The sequence below is a fragment of the Petaurus breviceps genome, unplaced genomic scaffold (genome assembly GCF_028583685.1).
Source record: "Petaurus breviceps papuanus isolate PSGF00001 unplaced genomic scaffold, PetGlider_PUasm1.0 175, whole genome shotgun sequence".
In the NCBI taxonomy this organism is placed as follows: domain Eukaryota; kingdom Metazoa; phylum Chordata; class Mammalia; order Diprotodontia; family Petauridae; genus Petaurus; species Petaurus breviceps.
This window is the reverse complement of record NW_027185764.1, coordinates 63,540,976-63,561,644: the sequence shown is the minus strand read 5'-3', so window position 1 is coordinate 63,561,644 and position 20,669 is coordinate 63,540,976. Positions and strand designations below refer to the sequence as shown.

The 20,669-nt window shown below is 38.6% G+C and overlaps 1 protein-coding gene across 2 annotated transcripts in view; it reads right to left on the bottom strand.

The window, feature by feature from the left end:
* Positions 1–20,608, bottom strand: part of DCAF10 (DDB1 and CUL4 associated factor 10) — a 56,275-nt gene extending 35,667 nt beyond the window's left edge. The window contains exon 1 of one of the 2 annotated variants that reach the window (XM_069085288.1): positions 19,860–20,608. In XM_069085288.1, coding sequence (XP_068941389.1) covers positions 19,860–20,548 — 689 coding nt within the window. In that variant the 5' untranslated portion in view covers positions 20,549–20,608. The other variant, XM_069085289.1, reaches the window with a different exon arrangement.
* Between the last annotated feature and the right edge of the window lie 61 nt (positions 20,609–20,669).

The window sequence follows — 20,669 nt, the reverse complement described above, 5'->3', positions numbered from 1 at the left end:
TCTTTTTGAATGGCCTCTCCTCTGTGGCCTCTACTGAAACTACTCTCGATTCTCCTACTACATGTCTAACTTTTTTTTCTTAGTCTTCCTTTTCCGGTTCACCTCCAGATCATAAACCAAAGCTATGGGTACTCTCCGAGCCTTTTTTCACAATACTCTCTTTGGGGGCCTTATCAGCTCCCATGGGTTTAAGTATCATCTCTATACCAATGACTCCCAGATTCAGAATATCCAGTCTTGCCCCTGAGCTTCAATTTCAAATCACTCATTTCCTACTGGATATTTCAAACTTGATATCCTGGAGGCATCTCAAACTCAACATATCCAAAACCCAGTTCCTTTCCTCTCAAACCTATCCTTCTTCCAAACTTCCCAATTTCTATAGAAGGCACTACCATTTTTCCTAGTCCTTAACTTTGGCATTATAACAACTCATTATTCTCTCACCTCATATAACCAATCAGTTGCCAAATCTTAACAGTTTCTGCCTCCACAACATCTCTCACACCCACCCCATCTACTTACACAGCCACCACCTCCTTGGTTTAGGCCCTCAATGCTTCTCCCCTACATTAATTGTTCTCCTGACTCAAGTCTCTCCAACTTCAGTCCAACCTCTACATTACAGCCAAAGTGATTTTCCTTAAGGGTCAATCTGACCACATCACTGTCCTACTCAGTATTTTCCAATGATTTCTATTGCCTCTCCTCTGTTTAGCTTTTAAAGCTATTCTCAACCTGGCTCCAACTTATCTTCATAATCTCATTGTCCATTATTCCCTTTGCATAGTCTGGGATCCAGCTAATCTGGCTTTCTCCCTGGTTCTCAAACAGAATACTCCATCTCCTATCTCTGTGCCTTTGCAATGGCCACCACTCCATCTCCAGAATGCATTCCCTCCTCACCTCTTATCTCACAGAATCTTTCTCTCTTCCTTCAAGACAGCTCAGGAAACTGTGTAAAAAAAAAAATCCCTCAATTGCTATTTTCTTCCCTCTCAAACTAACTTGTAATTTAATACTTTTTGTTTGTATTTATTTTCCTTATAATTATTCTACATATATTTACATATGTCTTTGTTGTTTCCCCATTAGAATGTAAGCTCCTTGTGAATAGGAACTGCATCATTTATTGTATTTGTAATAATCCCCAGGGCCTAGCACAGTGCCAGGTACACAGGCATTTAATAAAAGCTGGCTGATTCCTTGACTGACATGTATAGAGCTTGAGAATGTCTCCTGCCACCTCAAAATTATTTTTATTGCAGTTTTTAAGAGGTTTTACTTCCTTTTCCAATTGAAACTATTGAACTAGTGATCTAAGTATGCTACCACCAAGGGACAGTAATACTTCAATGCCAGAATCATTTATTGCCCTTATTCAATGCCCTCATAGGCAACATGAAGCAAGAAGTACATAAGTATCCTAGAGAGTTAGCAACAACTAGAAGTAGCGGAACCAAAACAGAACAATTCTCTCCATTATGACTAGCGGAAGTGAAGAGATTTAGGTAAATCCTGACCAAGTAACACACTATGAAGACATGGCAATGGAGGCCATCTTCCTTATTTGAATATAAGTCGTATTGAAAAAAGGCTATATAAAGTTAATCCATTTGATAATCAGGTTCCAAAAAAATAAACAAAAAAAAAAAAATAGAAGATAAAAATTTTTACAGGGACTTTGACCTGAAAAGTAAAGCAAAAAATAAAGAAAATAATTTTATCTTCTATTTAACAAAATTTAATACATAACTGCAACTATGTGCTAATTCTCAGAACAAAGAATAAATCAAATATTGTTTTTGCTGTAATTTATCCAACGAAATTGTATAACAGCACAGTAAGACATCCTTTAAGTACAGTACTTCACTTTTGATGTTCACAACATAATAATTAGCATGACTGTGCTAATTCTTAAGACAATGAATATCAATTATTGATATTTATAATTTATTCAAAAAATTACATAACATATTAAGACATGTTTTACTTCACTTTTGACTTTTACAATACAATCATAGTGAGAGTCATTGCAAAAACATGGGCTTTATCAATTTTCCCAAAGGTCGCTTAACATTCAAATCATTCTTTCTTAAAGAGGAGACATTTAGTGAGACAATGACCAAAGAGATTCTTAGGGACCAAAAAGAGGTAGAAAGAAACATCAGTGTTAAAGAGACAGAGAATGGGGACTAATTTTACAAATAGTTCACTATTGAGTTCTTTTATGTTATAGCAACTTTTGTTTTGCTGACTTTTGCTTCCTTAGCAAACACAAGGTTAGGCAATTGGATAAAGTCTCCAAATCCAGACCACCTGGGTTCCACCTCCAACACATACTGACTATGTCAACTTGAGAAGAATCATAGCCTCTCAGTGCCGCCAGGTAATAGTATAAAACCAAATTACAGAAACTGTTGCTGACCTACATTGGCAGAAGGATTTTCCTCATCAGAAATCACAGGTTCAAACAAAAATAAGATGTTAACCTGTAACTGCAGTGACTCAGATAATGAATACTGAGGTGTGTAGGATGCTCATAATTGCTTCCAGATCCTCCAATCCACTGGCCTCAGAAAAGGAAATACATACCAAATATGACCACAGCTTAAGCCACAAGTCAGAAGACAAAACACCTCACAAGGTAAAAGTCCTTCTGACTCCAGGGCTGGGTGCTCTATTCACTGCACCACCTAGCCGCCCCGGTACATTTTCTCATTTCTTCTAAAGAAGCAATTGTGGTCATTATAATTATATAACATTCCTTTTGTTTTTTTAATTTGTTCTTTGCATTTATACTGTAGTAGGTATTGTCAAATCAGGTCGAGAAGCATTTTTAAAATACCTTCAGTGCGCCAGGCATTGAGCTAAGCTATGGGGATAAAAAGAAAAAGAAAAGACAGTAGCGGCCCTCAAGGAGCTCTGAGGAGATAACAAGTTAACTAATAAGTACAAACAAACAGGATAAACTGAAGGCAATCTCAAATGGGAAACATTAAGATTAAGGAGGACTAAGAAAGATTTCTTGGCAAAGATGGGACTTGAGCTAAGGGGTTCTGGGTAGGGTGGGACGACCAGAGATTGTTTTCCTCTTTCTACTTATTTCATCAGGATCAGCTCATGCTTCCCTGTATTTCTCATAGTCATCATTTCTTAGACTGAAGTAATATTCTACTGCATTTACATACCCTAAGTTGCCCAGCCATCCCCCAATCAATAGGCACCTACTTTTGTTTCCAGTTTTCTGCTACTAGAAAAAGTGGTGCTTTGAAAATATTCTGGGGGCATCTAGGTGGCACAGTAAATAGAGACCTGCCCTGGAGTCAGGAGAACCTGAGTTCAAATCTGGCCGCAGACACTAGCTGTGTGACCTTGAGCAAGTCACTTAACCCCAACTGCCCTGCCTTCCCCCTCCAAAAAGCAAAAATAAAATAAAAATATTCTGGTATATATTGGGACTTACTTTCTATCTTTGACTTATTGAATTACATGTCTAGTAGTGGGATTTCTGGGTTAAAGGGCAACAGACATTTTCAGTCACTTTCTTGGAATAATCCCAGATTGCTTTCCAGTCCAATATACAGCCTTTCCTAGTAAGTGATGAGGTATGGGTTCTGGGAGCCCCCTAGAGCTCTCCTCGAGGTAGAGATTCTGGGAACCTCCCTTGGACTCTTGATTGAATCATCCCATTTGATGAGGCAGGTCTGTTATTAGATTTCCCACCCTTGAACTGGCCTAGCTCACCATCATTTGTGGTCTCCAGGTGACTTCCCACCCTTAATCACTCACTGACCTCATTAACTCCTCCTGAAGACCCTCCCCAAATTCCTCCTCTAGACCACCCCTAGATTCCTCCCACAACCTTCTGTATATAAGACCCAATCTCATTCCATGTGGTATGAGAGCACCATAGAATGACCTAGCACAGACTTACTCTGTGTCTAATGCAAGCGAACTTTTAATAAATTTTACTTTTCTTTGGCTGAGAAGACTTGAGTCGAATTCATTGGGCAGAACCCGGTGTGTTGGTATTTTCAGGTCTCCAGAGCAACCCTAACCCTCTTAGTGGGTAACCTCTTCAGTAAGCACATCATTGTGCCTATCTTTCCACGGTATCTACATTTTACTTTTCCCAATTTTTTTTTCACCTGCCAATATGCTGGCTGTGAGGAGAAGGCCCAGATTGATTTTATCAAAATCAATCTTTCAAATGGTTGTTAATAGCTTGCAACTTTTTTTCTGTTCACATCCTTTATTTAACCTTTTACTAACTGCGAATAGTTCTTGGTCTTATCTTTTGGTACTTGAAAGAATAGGCAAAAGTGACTGCTAAGGTCCTGTCACTGATACCTGAAAAAATCAATGAAAACAGAAGAAATACCAAAAAACTCGAGAAGGGCAAATGGTGTCTAGATTTTCATAAAAGAGAAAAGAATGACATCTGCAAACTAGAAGCCAGTGAACTCAATTGGGAAAATTCTAGAACAGATCATCAAAGTGGTTGTTGAACATCTATCTAGATAACAAAAACAGTGACTTCCTAAAACGGATTATGCCTAGCTAATCTCACTTCCTTTTTTGTCAGGGTTACAAACTAGTAGTTTAAACTAGTATATAAGGTAAATATTAGAGATGTGTAGCTTACCTAGATTTTAGCAAAGCTTTTAAAAGTATCTTGAACTACTCTTTATAAGAAATAGGAGAGATGTAGTCTAGACAGTAATATAATTAGATGGATTCAGAACTGGTTGGATGACCAGATTCAAAGGGAAGCTGTTAATGATTCAATTTCAACACAATAATAAAATAAAAAAGTTTCCAGTACAATACTCAAGTAAATGTGCTTGGGTTTTGTCCTGTTTAACATTTTTATGAATGACTGAGATAAAGGCATAGATGGCATGTTTATCAAACCTGCAGATGACACAAAGAGGAGAGGGTTAACTAACACAGTGGGTAATAGAATCCAAAAAAAATTCTCAAGGGTTAGACAAGGAGGAGTTCTTATCCTGGGGTCTGGTAACTTCTCTTTAAAACATTTTGATAACTACATTTCCATTTTTCTTAAAAATCCCATGTATTTTACTTTATTCACTGAAAAAACATTATTCTGAGAAGAGGTCCATATATTTTATTAGACTGCTAAAGGATTCCAAAACAGTAAAAAAAAAAAAAAGGAGGGGGGTTAAGAATGCCTGGGTTCTGAAATTCAATAATGTAAAACTTTACATTTATAATCAACTTTACAAGTATAGGATGAGAGAGATATGATTAGACAACAAAGACAAATGAAGACAAATCCAGGAACTATATGAACATAATTACAAAACACTTTTCACACAAATAAAGATAAATCTAAACAATTAGAGAAATATCAATTGCTCATGAATAGGCCAAGCCAACACAATAAAAATAACAATTTTACCTAAGTTCATGTACTTATTCAGAGCCATACCAATTAAGTTACCAAAGAATTCTTTTATAGAGCTAGAAAAAATAATACAAAATTCATCTTGAAGATGATCTAAATGGTCATGAATATCAAGGGAATCAATGATTTAAAAAAGTGAAGGAAAGCAGCCTAGCAGTACCAGATCTTAAACAGTAATAAAACAATCTGGTACTACTTAAGAAATAAATTAGTGGATCAGTGGAATAGATTAGGTACACAATATACACTTAAGAAATAAATTAGTGGATCAATGGAATAGATTAGGTACACAATATACAGTATTAAATACCCATAATAATCTAGTGTTTGATAAACCCAAAGATTCAAGTTTTAGGGGCAAGAACTCACCATCTGAGAAAAATTGCTGGGAAAACTAGAAAATAGCTTGGCAGAAATTAGGCACAGACAAACAGTTCACACCATATAGCAAGATAAGATCAAAATGGATACATGATTTAGACATAAAGGGTGAAATAAGTAAATTAGAGGAGCATGGAAAAATTTATCTGCCAGATCTCTGGATAATGGAAGAGTTTAGGATGAGAAAAGAGAGAGGATCACAAGAAGATGGATAATTATGATTATGAAAATAAAACATTTTTGCAAAAGTAAAACTAAAATAGACAAAATTAGAAGGAAAGCAAAAAACTGGAGAAAAATTTACAGCAAGTTGCTCTGATAAAGGCCTCATTTCTCAAATATATAGTGAACTGAGTCAAATTTGTAAAAATGAAAGCCTTTCCCCAATAGATAAATGGTCAAAAGTTGGGAATATGCAGTTGTCAGAAGAAGAAATCAAGTAGTTATAAATAGTCTCATGACTAAAGTGACAAAAAAGAAAAATGACAAATGCTAGAAGGGATATGGAAAAATAGAGACACCAATGCATTGTTGGTAGAGCTATAAACTGATCCAACTGTTATGGAGAATAATTTGGAACAATGCCCAAAGGGCTATAAAACTAGGTCTGTATCCCAAAGGAATTTTAAAAAGGGGAAGAGGGAGAAAAAACCTATTTATACAAAAATAGTTATAGCAACTCTTAAGGTAAGAAAGAACTGGATATTGTGGGCTATCCACTAATTGGGGAATGGCTGAATAAGTTGTGGTATATGATTGTGATGGAACAGTGTTGTGTAAGAAATGATAAGCAGGATGGTTTTGGAAAAACCTAAGAAGTCTTAAATGAACTAATGCCAAGTGAAGTGAACAGAACCAGAGTACTGCAATATTGTAACAATAATCAACTGTTAAAAACTTGGCTACTCCGATCAAGGCAATTATCCAAGACAATTCCAAAGGAACCATTATGAAAAATGCCACTGTAATGGTAATGAGAATGAAAAGATCTTCCCTGCCCTCTTGAGAAGCCTAGGTGAATTTGAGGACCTTTCCTGATTTGAAAATAAACTCTGCCCCCAATAGGCTAAATGTGGTTATATGGAGCCTGTGGTGGGAGTCTTGTTTTTCAGGAGATACAACTTTTGTTACTTTGTAGTCAAGTGGGTTGTGATGTTCTCTGACCCTGGAGAAGGCCATATATTACTCTGAGGTGAGGTTTTGCTTTGGGGTCCACTTTGGTAAGAGTTGTGTGATTTGGCCAGATGTGCCAGACTCTGGGCAGCCATTGAGCCCCCCGGCTTTGAAACCCCAGATGTTGGTGCTTCTCTCTCTGGTAACGAACTAGGTATGGATGTAATGACTCGTCAGCTAGAAGCCCTGTCTGTTGGTCTGCTGAATTGAGTTATTTTCTCTGTGTTTTTTTCGTCTGCTTGTAACTTGTTTGTATTCTCTGAAGTTCAGGATGCCTACTGACTTTTTCCTCTGAACTAGGTAAATTATATATGTTTGATTAAACTAAGATTGTTAACCTGTTATGAGTTGCTTTCCTTTAGAAAAGCAGATCAAAGAACCTGTGCTAGCAACCATCTGGATATGCTAGGGTGCTTGCTGCTACAGCTGTCCATCTCCAGAGAGAGAACTAATGAACTCTTTAGAGCAGATTAAAGCATACTTTTTATTTTACTTCCTTTATTTTCTTTTTTTTTTTAATGTATGTTTTCTTTCACAAGATGGCTAATACGGAATTACGTTTTCCTTAACTTCACATGTATAACTGTTATCATATTACTTAACTTTCTCAAGGGATGGGGGGAGGCAGAAGGTAGGGAATGTGGAACTCAAAATTTTAAAAAATGAATGCTAAAAATCTATTTAAATGCAATTGAGAAATAGTAAAGAAAATAAATATTTAAAAAAAATAAATAAAAGGAAGAATGTCCAGAGGAGGGCAACCAGGATGGTAAAGTGCTTTAACTCCCTATCATATGAGAATCCATTGAAGAAAATGAAAATATTTCCCCAAAGAAAAAACTTATAGGGAGTATGACAACTATATCCTAAAGGTTCACTAATTGGAAGAGGCATTCAATTAGCTCTGGCAGGGGAAGACAACCAGGAACAAAAAGGTAGAAGTTATAAAAAAGCAAATTTAGATTTGCTGTTAAGAAAAACTTATTTACTGTTCAAAAGTGGAATGGAATACCTCAAGAGGTAATCAATAGATTCCTGTTCCTTGGAGATCTTCAAGTAGAGTCTGACTGATACTTGTTGGACATGCCATAGTAAGGGTCCTCTGACGGGTATGGTCTGCACTAGAGAGCTGTTAAGGTCCCTTCCAACTCTCAAAATCTGATTGATTGTATATTTGGGTTAATTCAATATATATCTTTGATGTCAGACATTTATTGGAGATATTTGAAAGCAAAGATTTCCCCCCACCAAAAATGGTTTTCTTTCTTATACAAGTTGCATTAATTTTATAAAGGCAAAAGATTTTGAATTTCATGTAGTAAGTTATTTTATCTTTTGTGATAAAAATATCATTAGTTAATAATTCTCCTACTAACTATACCTATATGAAAGGTACTTTATCTGATTCCAATTTTTAAAAAATAGTATGAACTTTAAAATTCAGCTCACATATCCATTTTGAGCTTAGTGCCATATCTGGTGAAAGCTTTTGGTCTAAATCTAGTTTCTGCCAAAACTGCTTTCTAGTTTTCCTAGCCATTCTTGTCAAATAGGGAGTTCTTTCCCCAAGTAATTTATGTCCTTGGGTTTATCAAATTACTGAGATTGTTTCTGCCTCTTGCATAATTAATCTATATCCCACTGATCTACTTTTCAAGCTAGCACCACATACTTTCACTAATTCCTGCTATACAGTATAATTTGAGGTCTATGCCATTCTCTCCTTCATTTCTACTTTTTTTTCCTTAGTTCTCTTAAGATTCTAGATCTTTTGTTCCTCTGAATGAATATTATTATTTAGTCTAACTCTGCAAAGTATCCCCATGGTAGTTTAAGTGGTACAGCACTAAATCTGTAAATTAATATAAGTATTATAAAAGTGATGTGAGTATTATTATATTGATTTGGTCCAATTGTGAGCACTGAATCATTTAAGTACTCGTTTGCATCTCTGAGTAGAGAAACAAGGAATAGAACAGATCACAAAAACAAAATAAACAATTTCAATTAACGAAACTAAAAAGCTTTGACAAAAATAAAATCAGTGCATCAAAGAGAAAATGGCAAAATGTCAACTTGAAAAAATCTTTGCATTTAATACCTTTGATAAGTATCACATAAATAATATAAGACCATGAATCATTCCCCAATTGATAATTGGTCAAAGGATATGAAGAAACAGTTCTTAAGAGAACTACAAACTATTAATAACCATATCAAGGACTTCTCTACGTCACTAATAATAAGAGAAATGCAAAATAAGACAACTTTGAGGTTTCACCTCACACCTACCGTGTTTCCCCGATAATAAGACACCGTCTTATTAATTTTTTTGGACAGAAAAACACCAGAGGGCTTATTTTCAGGGGAGGGCTTATTTTAATGAACATTGACAGCAATTTTAATAAACAGGTAAATGTGAACAAAAATATGTACCTTTATTCAATAAGCAAATCACTGGGGAAGAACAGGATGACGCGCTCACTGCTGCAGCTCTGATTGGATGCAGCTCAGAGAGCAGCATGCGTTTCACAGGGGGGGGGCGGTGCATATAGAGGGTATCGTAATGTAGCGTGTAGCGCAGGGGATCACCTTCACTACAGTAGCAATCTCAATAGGGCTTATTTTCGGGGGAGGGCTTATTTTAGAGGAATCTTACACAGTAAGGGGAGGGCTTATTTTCGGGATAGGTCTTATTATCGGGGAAACACAGTAGCAAGTTGGCAGATAACAAGAGGATGCAACCAGTGTTATAGGCACTGTGGAAAGAGAGGAATGAAGATTGCTTATTATTAGAGTTGTGACTATATGTCCTGAAAAGCAATTTGGAACAACGTGGGAATAATCTGTAATATAAAAATAAAACATATTTTGTCACATGAAAATGACAAAAAAGGGAAATAATTTGAAATTGTGCTTCAAAATACAATGTCTATTTTTTGATCCAAAGATCTCACTGCTATAAATATATCCCCCAAAGTGGTAGAAAACAAAAGGAAAGGTCACATACATACCCAAATATTCATAAAATTTTTTTGTAACAGCAAAGATTTACAAAGTAGGTCCCCATGCAACGAAGAATGTTTAAACATGGTACATGAATGTAATGCCATATTACTGTGCTTTAAAACACAAATATGAAGAATTCATAGAAGGGAAAATCTGTATCAACTGATGCAGAGGGAAGTAAGCAAAATCATGAAAACAATATATACAATGAATATAATGTACATGGAAAGAACGATAAAAATGCACATCATATACCTATAATGACCAAATAACCTTGACCCCTGAGAATAACTCAGAAAATGCATCTCCTTTCAGTTAAGAGGTAGACTGTGGGCATGGAATGTTACTTTAAAACACCAGTGATCCCTTCTTTGTATAAGCCAATTACAAATGTATGCATTTTGTAACAAAACATTCACAAAAACAACCCATAAACACATCCAACAAAACATATCAGAGGAGGTGTCAAAGTGCCTGAGTAGCAGCAAAAAAAAAAAAAGAAAAGCCAACAATTTCCCTCCAAACTCTTCCAAACAGATTTAGATAATACATCAGACCTCCAAGAAAAAAAAAAATCACAGTGAATCATTTTTTCCAGTCCAGATTATTACAGGGAGACAGAGAGGCCTGTGGAAACTACGGACAAAGCCTGCCCAGAAGCAAGGCATTCCAGCACAGGGACAGGCTGTGTATCACTAGAGAAACAGGAGGTCCCAGATCTGATATAGAGGGATTCATACATGTTGCAGAAACAGGTGTCAACTGCCATATTTGTTGTTCACTACCTACTCTCAGGTACAAGAGTAGATTGAGGAAAGGACCTTTATCTAGGGGTATTGTAATTTCGAGGCCTAGACTTTTTACAATACTAGAAGCAAGTTTGGAAATAATCAAAACTATGTGACTTTTACCCCAGGAGCAGATAGAGGTCTCAGTTACAGCTTCCAGTCCAGTCTGAAGCCTGTGGCAGAATACCAAGGGCAGGACTCCCAGACAAAAGGTGGGCCTGCAGTTCTATTACTCTAAACCAGCAGACCTCTCCAGCTGGCTCCTAATGGCAGACTTTAGCCATCAGTCTATAGAATTCTCAAAGGGCAAACCCAAAGACCTGCTGCTCAGATCCAAATCCAAGTCAGAAACTAACAGAGCCCAGATCAAGGAGGCTGACTTTACTGAAAGCTTCCAGTATGAGCTGTTCCTGAGATCCTGGAATAAGACAGCATTCAGTACCCAAAGAAAGCAGTAGAAAAACCAACCCAGATATTCCCATCAGTGCACAAAGCCTGGTTCTAACATAAAGTCCAATGTCAGAAAGTAGGTTGGAGGATGAGCAAACAAAAAAGAACTTCATCAAAAAGAGTTGTTATGGTGACAGTGTCATTCGAGATGCAAAACCAGAAGAGAATGACTTCAAAATATCCATAAGCAAAGCCTCAAAGAAAAACACAATTTGAGTAGAAATTCAACTAGAATCCCTGGAAGAGACAAGGCTAAAGCATAAAAAAAAAAGGTTTAAAAACGTTTTTAGAAATTAAATGGGAGCACCTGAGGAAAAAAATTGTAAAAGCAACAAAAGCTATGGAATTAGAAAGGAAATTAATGGCTTGGTACAAGAGGTACAAAACCTTGCCCAAGCAACAACTTCCCTGAAAATCAGACCAAAGAGAAGTCAATAACTTGATGAGACAATAAAAAAATGAATCGAGAAGACTGAAAAAAAAAAGTTATCTCAATGCAAAAAAGCTAGACCTACAAAAGTTTGAGAAAAAAAAATTTTTTTAAATCAATGGATTACCTGAAAATCATGAACAAAAAAGGAATCTTGACTTCATATTTCAAGAAATCAGAAAACTATCCAGATTCTTAGAACCAAAGGCCAAAGTATAAATAAAAGGTGTTGCCTCCTGAAAGAAACTCCAAAATGAAAACTTGGGAGAACATTATAGCTAAAATCTAGTGTTTCCAGCTTGGGGAAAAAAAATACTGCAGCCAGAAAGAAAGAATTCAAGAACCAAAGAACCACAGTCAGGATCACACATGATTCAGCACCTACTACTATAAAGAAAGGGCAGCTTGCACAGTGTATAGAGTGCTGCAGTCAGCATGACTTTATCTTCCTGAGTTCAAATCTGGGCAAGTCCTTTAACCCTCAGTTTCTTTATCTGTAAAATGAGCTGGAGAAGGATATGCTTCAGTATCATCGCCAAGAAAACCCCAAATGCTATCATGAAATGTCAGACATACTGGCAATGACTCAACAAACTATGAGAATTCAGAGAGCTGAGAATTCAAGAGGGCAAAGGATGTATAATTCAGCAGAACTGAATCTAATCCTAATGTGGGGAAAATGGACCTTTAATGAAAAAGAGGACTTCCAGGTGTTCCTGATGAAAGAACCAAAACTTCAAGAAACTTCAAAGTTCTAACACTAGAGTGAAGAAAAACAAAAAAGTAAACACAAACTAACAATGATAAAGGACCAAGTAAGAATAAGTTGCTTACATTCAAATATGGGAAGATAATAAATGTCTCCTCTCTGAACCATATAATTACCAGGTTTCACAGAGGGAATACAATTAATTAGACAAGACAATTTCACAAAGGTGATAGTGTCTTGATGGTCCAAGAATGGAAAGGGAGGTGGAAGGGAATATTCTAGGAAAGGAAAAGGTTAGGGAAAATTATTTTACTTAATTTGGGTTTAGTGGTGGAAGTTTATAAAAACAAGGAGGAACGGGAGGTGGGACAGATGACATGAGCTCTGCTGTCATCTGAACTGGTCAAAGGAGGGAATACAAGTACACATATATGTTAGCTATACAAAGATTAACAGTTCCTGATCAAAAAGGAAAAAGAATTTATATTCTCAGAACACACAACAGGTTAAAAATTTATTGAAATATTTTTAGATATCTCCTTCTTTTCTCCCATCCTTTCATACATGGAATGAGGGAATTTGCTTTGATTACACGTGTCTATAAAGGACTTTGTTTTTCTTGCCTTCTCAATGGGTGAGGAAGGGGGAAAGGAGAGAAAAAAAATTGTACCATAAAATAAATAAAATGGAATTAAAAAAATTACTTTTGGAACAAACAGAGCTGACTTCATAAAGCAATAGTAAAGGTTGACAAAAGCTGTAGGCTATAGCTAAAGGCTGAATGTAACCAAAAGTGGTTCTGATAAACCAAGTAGAATCAAATGGGGCTCTATGTACAATACACATGAACTCCAAAGTTGACAAAGAAACAATGAATGAGTGATGTAGATTTAGTTACGGAAACAGAGGGGCTTAAGGTGGCAGTTCCTGCCATGTGGAATTACAGAAAGGTTATCCTATTAAAAAAAAAAAAGACTCCTCAGAAATGGAGTTTTAACCTTAGCTAAGGCTCAGGGATTATAAGGTATAAAAAGAAAACCCAGTTAAAGTTATGTATTACTGATTGGGCTCAGGATCTGTTAATTATTGAATTCCTATCAATGACCTAGTCACAGGGAGGTTAAAAGAAGAACAAGTAGAAGGGGCAGTAAAGACTGCAGGTTTAAATAAAGAAGAGAAAGTTGTTCAAAAAGTAGACCCACCCTGGTAACAATTCAGTCACGGACAATAATACATAAGCTTACAAGTGACAGAGGCCTTAGAAGTCATTTAGTCCCAACTCCCAAATTGTACATCTGAGGAAACCTAAACAGGTCAAATAACTTACTGAAAGTTAAGGGGGGGATTTAAATCAGTATCATGCTGAAGCTATTACAGCTTAGAAGACAATGCAATAAAAAGTCCTAATCCATTACTAGTTTAGAGTATCCAGCTTTAAATAAGACCAGTTATTTAAGCTAATGGAGACCCACTATCACACTTGTTGCTCTTATAGCTAACATGCAGAGTGCCCGGTCGCTTTTCCTCTTTTACAAGCCATTTTCTTTTCCTGTATGGGAAAATAGGAGGTGTTCAGCACTGTCTTCGATATCTCCCATATGCCAATCAAGGCTTGTCATCAGTAATCTCAAATGGTGGACTAGAAAATAACCCTAGTCACCCCTCCACCCACTAGCACAATCTTTAAATTTTCCGTCATCATCTGGAGGTCAAGGATTTCAAGGAAAAACTTTTTTTTTTAATTGGAAAGGAAGGGGAGCTAGCAGTACTGCATCTCAAACCACACAATAAAAAACGGTAATAATTTGGCACCTATTAAAAAAATAGAAAAATTGATCCACAGTAAAACAGATTAAGTACATAATATAAAGAGTAAACTAGCATAGTTGCATAGGGCTTGCTAAAACCAAAGACAAAAAAAATGATTATGGTATGGTCTCACCATGTGACAAAAACTGCTGAGAAAGGGACAGATGGACCAAAAGATAAAACGTCACATCATAAATTTGAAGAGGAGAGGATACCTTTCTCAACTACAAATAAGGCAAAAGACACTGACCCAACAAGGAATTGTGAGATCTACATGTGAGTCAATGGACAACTCTGATTATATAAATTTTACACAAACAAAATTCATGTACTTAAAATTAAGAAGGAAAATAGTTTTCTCTGATAATGGACTAATATCAAAGATATGTAGGGAACTGATTTAAATATAAAATAAGAGTCATTTCCCAATAAATGGTCAAAGGATCTGAAGATGCATTTCTCAAGGGAAGAAAGTAAAGTTATCAACAATTATATTAAAAATGCTCAAAAATAATTAATAATAAGACAGACACAAAGTAAAACTACCCTTAGGTTTAGCCTCATGGTCATCAGATTAGCAAAGATGGCCAAAAAAAAAAAATGCTATTTTTGGAGGGAATAAAGGAGAATGGGTCTACTAATATACTGGTGCAGCTGTGAATTAATCAAACCAATCTGGAAAACAAATTTGGAACTATACCCAAAAAACTACTAAACTGTGCATATGATTGCTAGGCCTATGCCACCCCCAAAATTAAAGAAGGTAAGACAAGTCTCATATAAACACATGTATTTATAGCAACACTTTTTGTTAGAGAAAAGATCTATAAATTAAGGGGGTGCTCATCAACTGGGGACTGGCTGAATCAGTTATGGTATATGAATGTAATTATTGCACATTCTGCCACAAATACCCAAGAAAAGGCTTCCAATAATCATCAGCACCAAGGGATATCTTGATTCTCTGTTATGGTTCAAAAGGCAACTATTACAGATGGCTGTGTGCCTGCTGCTTCTTCCTGCACAGCTGTCTGTTTCTTCCTGGAGTTTTCAAATTCATCATATGCAACTAGAGCAATTGTTTGGTTTTTTTTGTTTTAGAGGCAACAGGGGATAAGTGACTCGTCCAGGGTCACACAAGTGGTAAATGTCTGAGGCCAAATTTGAACCCAGCTCCTCCTAACTCCAGGGCTGATGCTCCATCCACTATGCCACCTACCTGCCCCTCAAGCAGCTGTTTTAAAAAACTAAGACAAAATTGAATGCGTTTGGATAAAAGTTCAAACCCTAAGAATCTCCAGAAAAAAGATGGGTTAGACACATGCCAAGATGTAGGTTGTAGTTTTAGTGTTGCCATTAATTCACTGTGCGACCCTGGGCATGTGACCACGTGTCTCAGAACTTGGTTTTCCTCATCTGTAAAATAAAAGAACTGGATAAAGTGACCTCTATAATCCCTTTCAATCCTAACATTTTTTTTTTAGTTTACCTCTCTATGCCCAACATCTCCAAACTTATTTGACCATGCAGTGTTATCAGTCAAAAAAACAAAACAAATTTGAGTACATATTTGCAATATTTGTATATTCCTAAATTACAAATACTACTGTATTAATTTATGTATATTACAAAGACCAAAAAATCAAAATAAAAACAGATTAAATAAAGATGAAATAAGCATTTTAAAATTATTTTAACTGAGTAAAATCCTTAACTCACTAAAACGCTATTAATAATTTTCAGTGAAAACTGATGAAATGCTTTTTTTTTTGTTGTTCGAAGTCGAATTTGAACTCAGGTCCTCCTGACTCCAGGGCTGGTGCTCTATTCACTGCGCCAACTAGCCACCCCTGAAATGTTTATTTTTAAAATTAATGCCTTAACATTCTGTATGATACAGCAATTTTAAGGTCAGTTTATGTGGATTTTGGTTTTAATAGCTATCATAGTTGAAAATAGAAGGATTTATAGTCTAGGATTGCCAGAACCCACAAAATGCCATTTTAAAAGGCAACAGGGCAATGGCTAGGTTATTTTTTTTCTCAACCTCATTACACTCTGAAATTTCCTCCCTAATTTTGGAAAAAACAAAAACAAAAAACCAAAACCCCGCCAACTCAAAAAAAATGCCCTTAGTGTCCCAAGCTGTCAATTGTGTATACTAAAGCTAAACTGACTGGCACATAATAAGATGCTTAATAAATGCTAGGTGACTAACTGGAAAGAAGAAATAAATGCTTCAATTATCTAGCCATCTGATGGAACTCTATAATCAAAGCAGAGAAACCAATAACTTCTTGATTTGTTTTACTGATTCCCTCATAGGGAAATTTTATTTTGGATTTCATTCTCATTAACAAGTAGCTGAAGTGGAAATGATGGAAACTCTTCTTTTTCTCCCCCTAGTTTGGAACTTTGTGAAAAAAGTTTAGTAGGATTGCTTCTTTCTCTATGTTTGTAAACAATTTATGTAATTTAAGATAGTGCTTTATTATGCCTATTTCACTAAAGGCATTCTGTATGGCCACTGTATATAACCTAAAGATTAAAATTCTCTATACAGATTCCAATTCATCACTATTAACTCACAAAACTTAAAGACAGAAACAGAATTTATTTTTACAATGATTGGATTGGCTTTCACTATTGTACAATTCTACCAGTGAAAGTAATGAAAGAGAATGTTTCAACATTTCTAACTCAGGAACATGAATGATATGATAGACCAGATTATACAAAAGTAGAGAAAAAACTTTTAAAACTCCTAGATCACTCTTAAATTTCTGAAGCATTTTTCATTCAATTATCTCATTTTTAACCCTACAACATCCTCCTACAGGAATCTTTTCCTAATCCCAACAGCTAATGCCTTCCCTCCCTAATAGCTTTGAATTTGCATTTGTATTTTCTTCGTATTTTTTCTGCATATACTTGCATATGTGCTTTTTGTCTCCTGAAAGTAGGAAAATGTTTCTTTCTTTGTATTTGTATCTCCAGTGCCCAGTGCCTAGCATATAGGATCTTAATAAATGTCTGGTCATCCTAAATTTGAGGGGGTTCATTCTAAAGCTAGTCTTCATAAACCTTTACCAAGCCAAGCAGGGCAAAAGTTAACCAAACCTTTCTTCTTCTTTTCCTTTTCTTTTTCAACTCTTCCCTCCTTTCTTCTCATCCACCATTTTGCTCATTATAATCACTTCTCTTTCCAACATCTAAGGCTGCATTCCCAATTCTGCCCCCACTGGCTGATCTGAACAACAGATAACTCACTTTATTCTCTGGGACAGGTACAATGGAATGTACCATGGCCTCCATCTACTCATGTCATAACTTTTCTGACCCAGGGTAGTTTGATAGCAGAAATAACAAAAGGTGTCATTTTTCATCCTTTCACACAGCATGGTCACAACAGCAGATACCTCAGTGCCTTCAGAAGGGAAAGTGAAAGGCAGTCCTAGGAAGAACACCATGTCTTGTCTAGAGTCAAGGAACTACATGAGCTTCCTTTCTTCCTGATCCAGTCAGTCTTCTAACAAGTGCAGAGATTTGATGAACATGTTATGTAGTATGGTACCAGTATTCAATGTTCTCATGCCTGCACTTCACTGTATCATTAGATCCAGAACTGAAATGTAAGATCCAAAGCCCTCTTTCACTGTTTGACATCTCTTTTGGGGAATGCAATAGCACAGCACCAAAATTCTTGAAATTACTAATACCAAGATAAAGTACAATAATTAATACTATGCAATTTCTTTCCATCTGTTGCTATAACCAGTGGTGTCAAACTCAAATAGAAATTAGGCCTATTAATCGATATCTAAAGATCTCTAAGGATATATGTACATTAAGAACCTGCATAAGGCTACATACTGATAGTTTTAAAACGTAATGTTATCCGTGTTTTACTGTATTATTTATTTTGTTAAATATTTCCCAATTATATTTTAATCTGCTTCCAGAGGTTCTCAGGAGTGTTGACCCATGATGTTTGGCACTTCTCTACATTATCAAAATTGGTAAACTGGGTTCAATCTTTATGCAGATAATTCTCAATTCTAAATATCCAACCTGAAATTTTCTCCTGAGCTTCAGTCCTACATTACCGATGTCCTTTTGGACACCTTGAACTCAACATACCCAAAACAGAAAGAATTCATTATCTTTTCTCCCAAACTGTCCCCTCTTGCCAACTCTCCCATTACTGCCTAAGTATCACCGCCCTTCCATCATCCAGAGCTTCCATCATCCCTTCCTTGACTCCTCATTCACACTCACTCCACATATTTAATGTTATCCAATCCTATCTTTGTATCTTCACATCTCTCTTGTGCTTCCCCTTCTCTCTACTCACCATAGCCAACACCCCACCCCTTAGGTTTAACCTCATCTTCTCCTGCTTACACTATTACTGCAAGTCTTCTTTCAAAAGCTTAGCACTGTGACTATCGAGCACACAGTAGGCACTTAATGAATGCTCTCTGACTTCTAATTAATCTCCCTGCTTCAAATCTCATCTCATTCTAATCCATCCTCCACTAAGATGCCAAAGTAATGTTCCTAAAGGACAGCCCTGACAGTATCTCTGGAACACATCTATTTATTTAACTCATATTTCCTCTAAGGTTAAATAGTCCTTGTTTGATATTTAAAGCTTTCACCACTGGGCCCTAACATCTTTCCTGTCTTCTTACACTTGACCCCTTTCCACACACTCTAGACCTGCTCGGGCCTACTCAATGCTCCCTTCTCCATTCCTGTGCGCTGTCTGTTCCCTACGACTGAAATGCTCTCTCCCCTATCACCCTCAGTCACATAATTTCCCTGGCTTCCTTCAAGATTCAAAAACACTGATAGCAGCTCTTTGTATGGCAGCCGAAAACTGTAAACTAATGGGGTGTCTTCCTTTTAGGGAATAGCTCAACAAAAGGTAACGTGAGCTGTGATCGAATATTACACTCAGACCCCGCCTTTTTGCAGGCGGCTTTTCCCAGTTCCCGTCTGGTCTAGCCTGCCGCCCACCTCCCAGCTGCTGTTCCATTCCCTCCGACATTCCCTCCCATCTATTCCGGATACAGGTGTCCCAAAAGTCCTGGTGCCATTTTAAGAACTCTCTCTTTAAAAACAAACACGGCACTAAGACTTTTGGGGCAGCCTGTCACCTCTGTCCATGGTTTTTTACACCCTCACCTGCCCCATTGGGCTCTGAGCTCCGGGAGGATACAGGGCTGAGATTCTTTGCATTCGGTCTCCCCGTCAGCACCGGGCCTGGCACCTCTGCGGCGCTTAATAAACGCTGACCGAATTGAATCAGCACCTAGTACGCGCTTAATAAAAATGGCGTGGGGACATGGCTGTGTATCCCACGTCTCTCCACTCAGACCAGGAGCTCCGGGAGGCCAGGATACCCATTTTTTTCGGTCACGTCTTCGAATCCCGGCCATTTCGCAAAAAGCCTGACACGGAGAGCGCTTAATAAAGGCTGAGAGCCCATCGCGGGTCCGTAACGAGCGGGGCTCTGGGGGCTCGAGCTTCTCTAACAGGAAACATAAAAGGAGAGGGGCGGAGGTCGGGGCGATGAGCCGAGGCCTGCCACCCCTCTCCCCCAGTGCCGCGGTGGGGGAGCCCCTCCTCTCCCGAGGCCCACCCCTGCCCCCACTCGCCACCGCGACCTACCCGTCGGGGGAGTACTCCAGGTTGAAGACGGCGCCGTGGGTGCGGGTGCTGAGGTACACCGAGTCTGCGGGGTGGATGGAGCTGTACAGGCTGGTCATCGTGCGGAAGTTGTCCCGGGCGGGGTCCACGTACAGCCCCCGGCCCAGACTGCGGGTCTTGAGCCATCGGAAGAGCGGGATACCCACCGGGCGCCCTGTGGGCCCGGCCCCCCCGCGCTTGGGCTCTGGGGACCCGGAGCCGGAGCCAGAGGCGGCGGCAGCGACGCGGCTGGAGAAGAAGGTGAAGGCGGACGGGCAGGCGGCGACGGCGGCGGCCGTGGAGTGGGCTGTGGGCGAGTCGGGGGGGGAGGGGACGAGGGCGGCGCGCGGGGACTCGGGGCTCGGCTCGCCCTTGGCCCCAGACGCGAGCTCCCCCACGCGCGCCGCCGAGGACGCCGGGCTGGGGGGCACGGTCAGAAAAGGCAAGCGAGGATCGCGGGGGTCGCACGGCTCTCGGAGTTCGCGGGGAGGGGTGAAGGAGGAGTCGGAGTCGGAGGGCAGCGGCGAGGAAGGAGACAAGACAGGCCCGGCCGCCGCCGCTCTGCTCCCCTCGTGCGACCGCCCCTCTCCTCGGCTCCCGAAGCCCAGGTCATCCTCGGATAGCTCCTCCGCCTCAACCCCGACGGGGCTGCTGGGCCCGAAGGGGAACATGACCGACGGCGACGCCGACGCGCCACCCCCGCCAGCCCCAGCCCCAGCCCCAGCTCCCGGGCCGCCCCTTCAGCCGCCGCCGCCGCCGCCGACCACCGCCACCCTACCGCTGCAAGACACT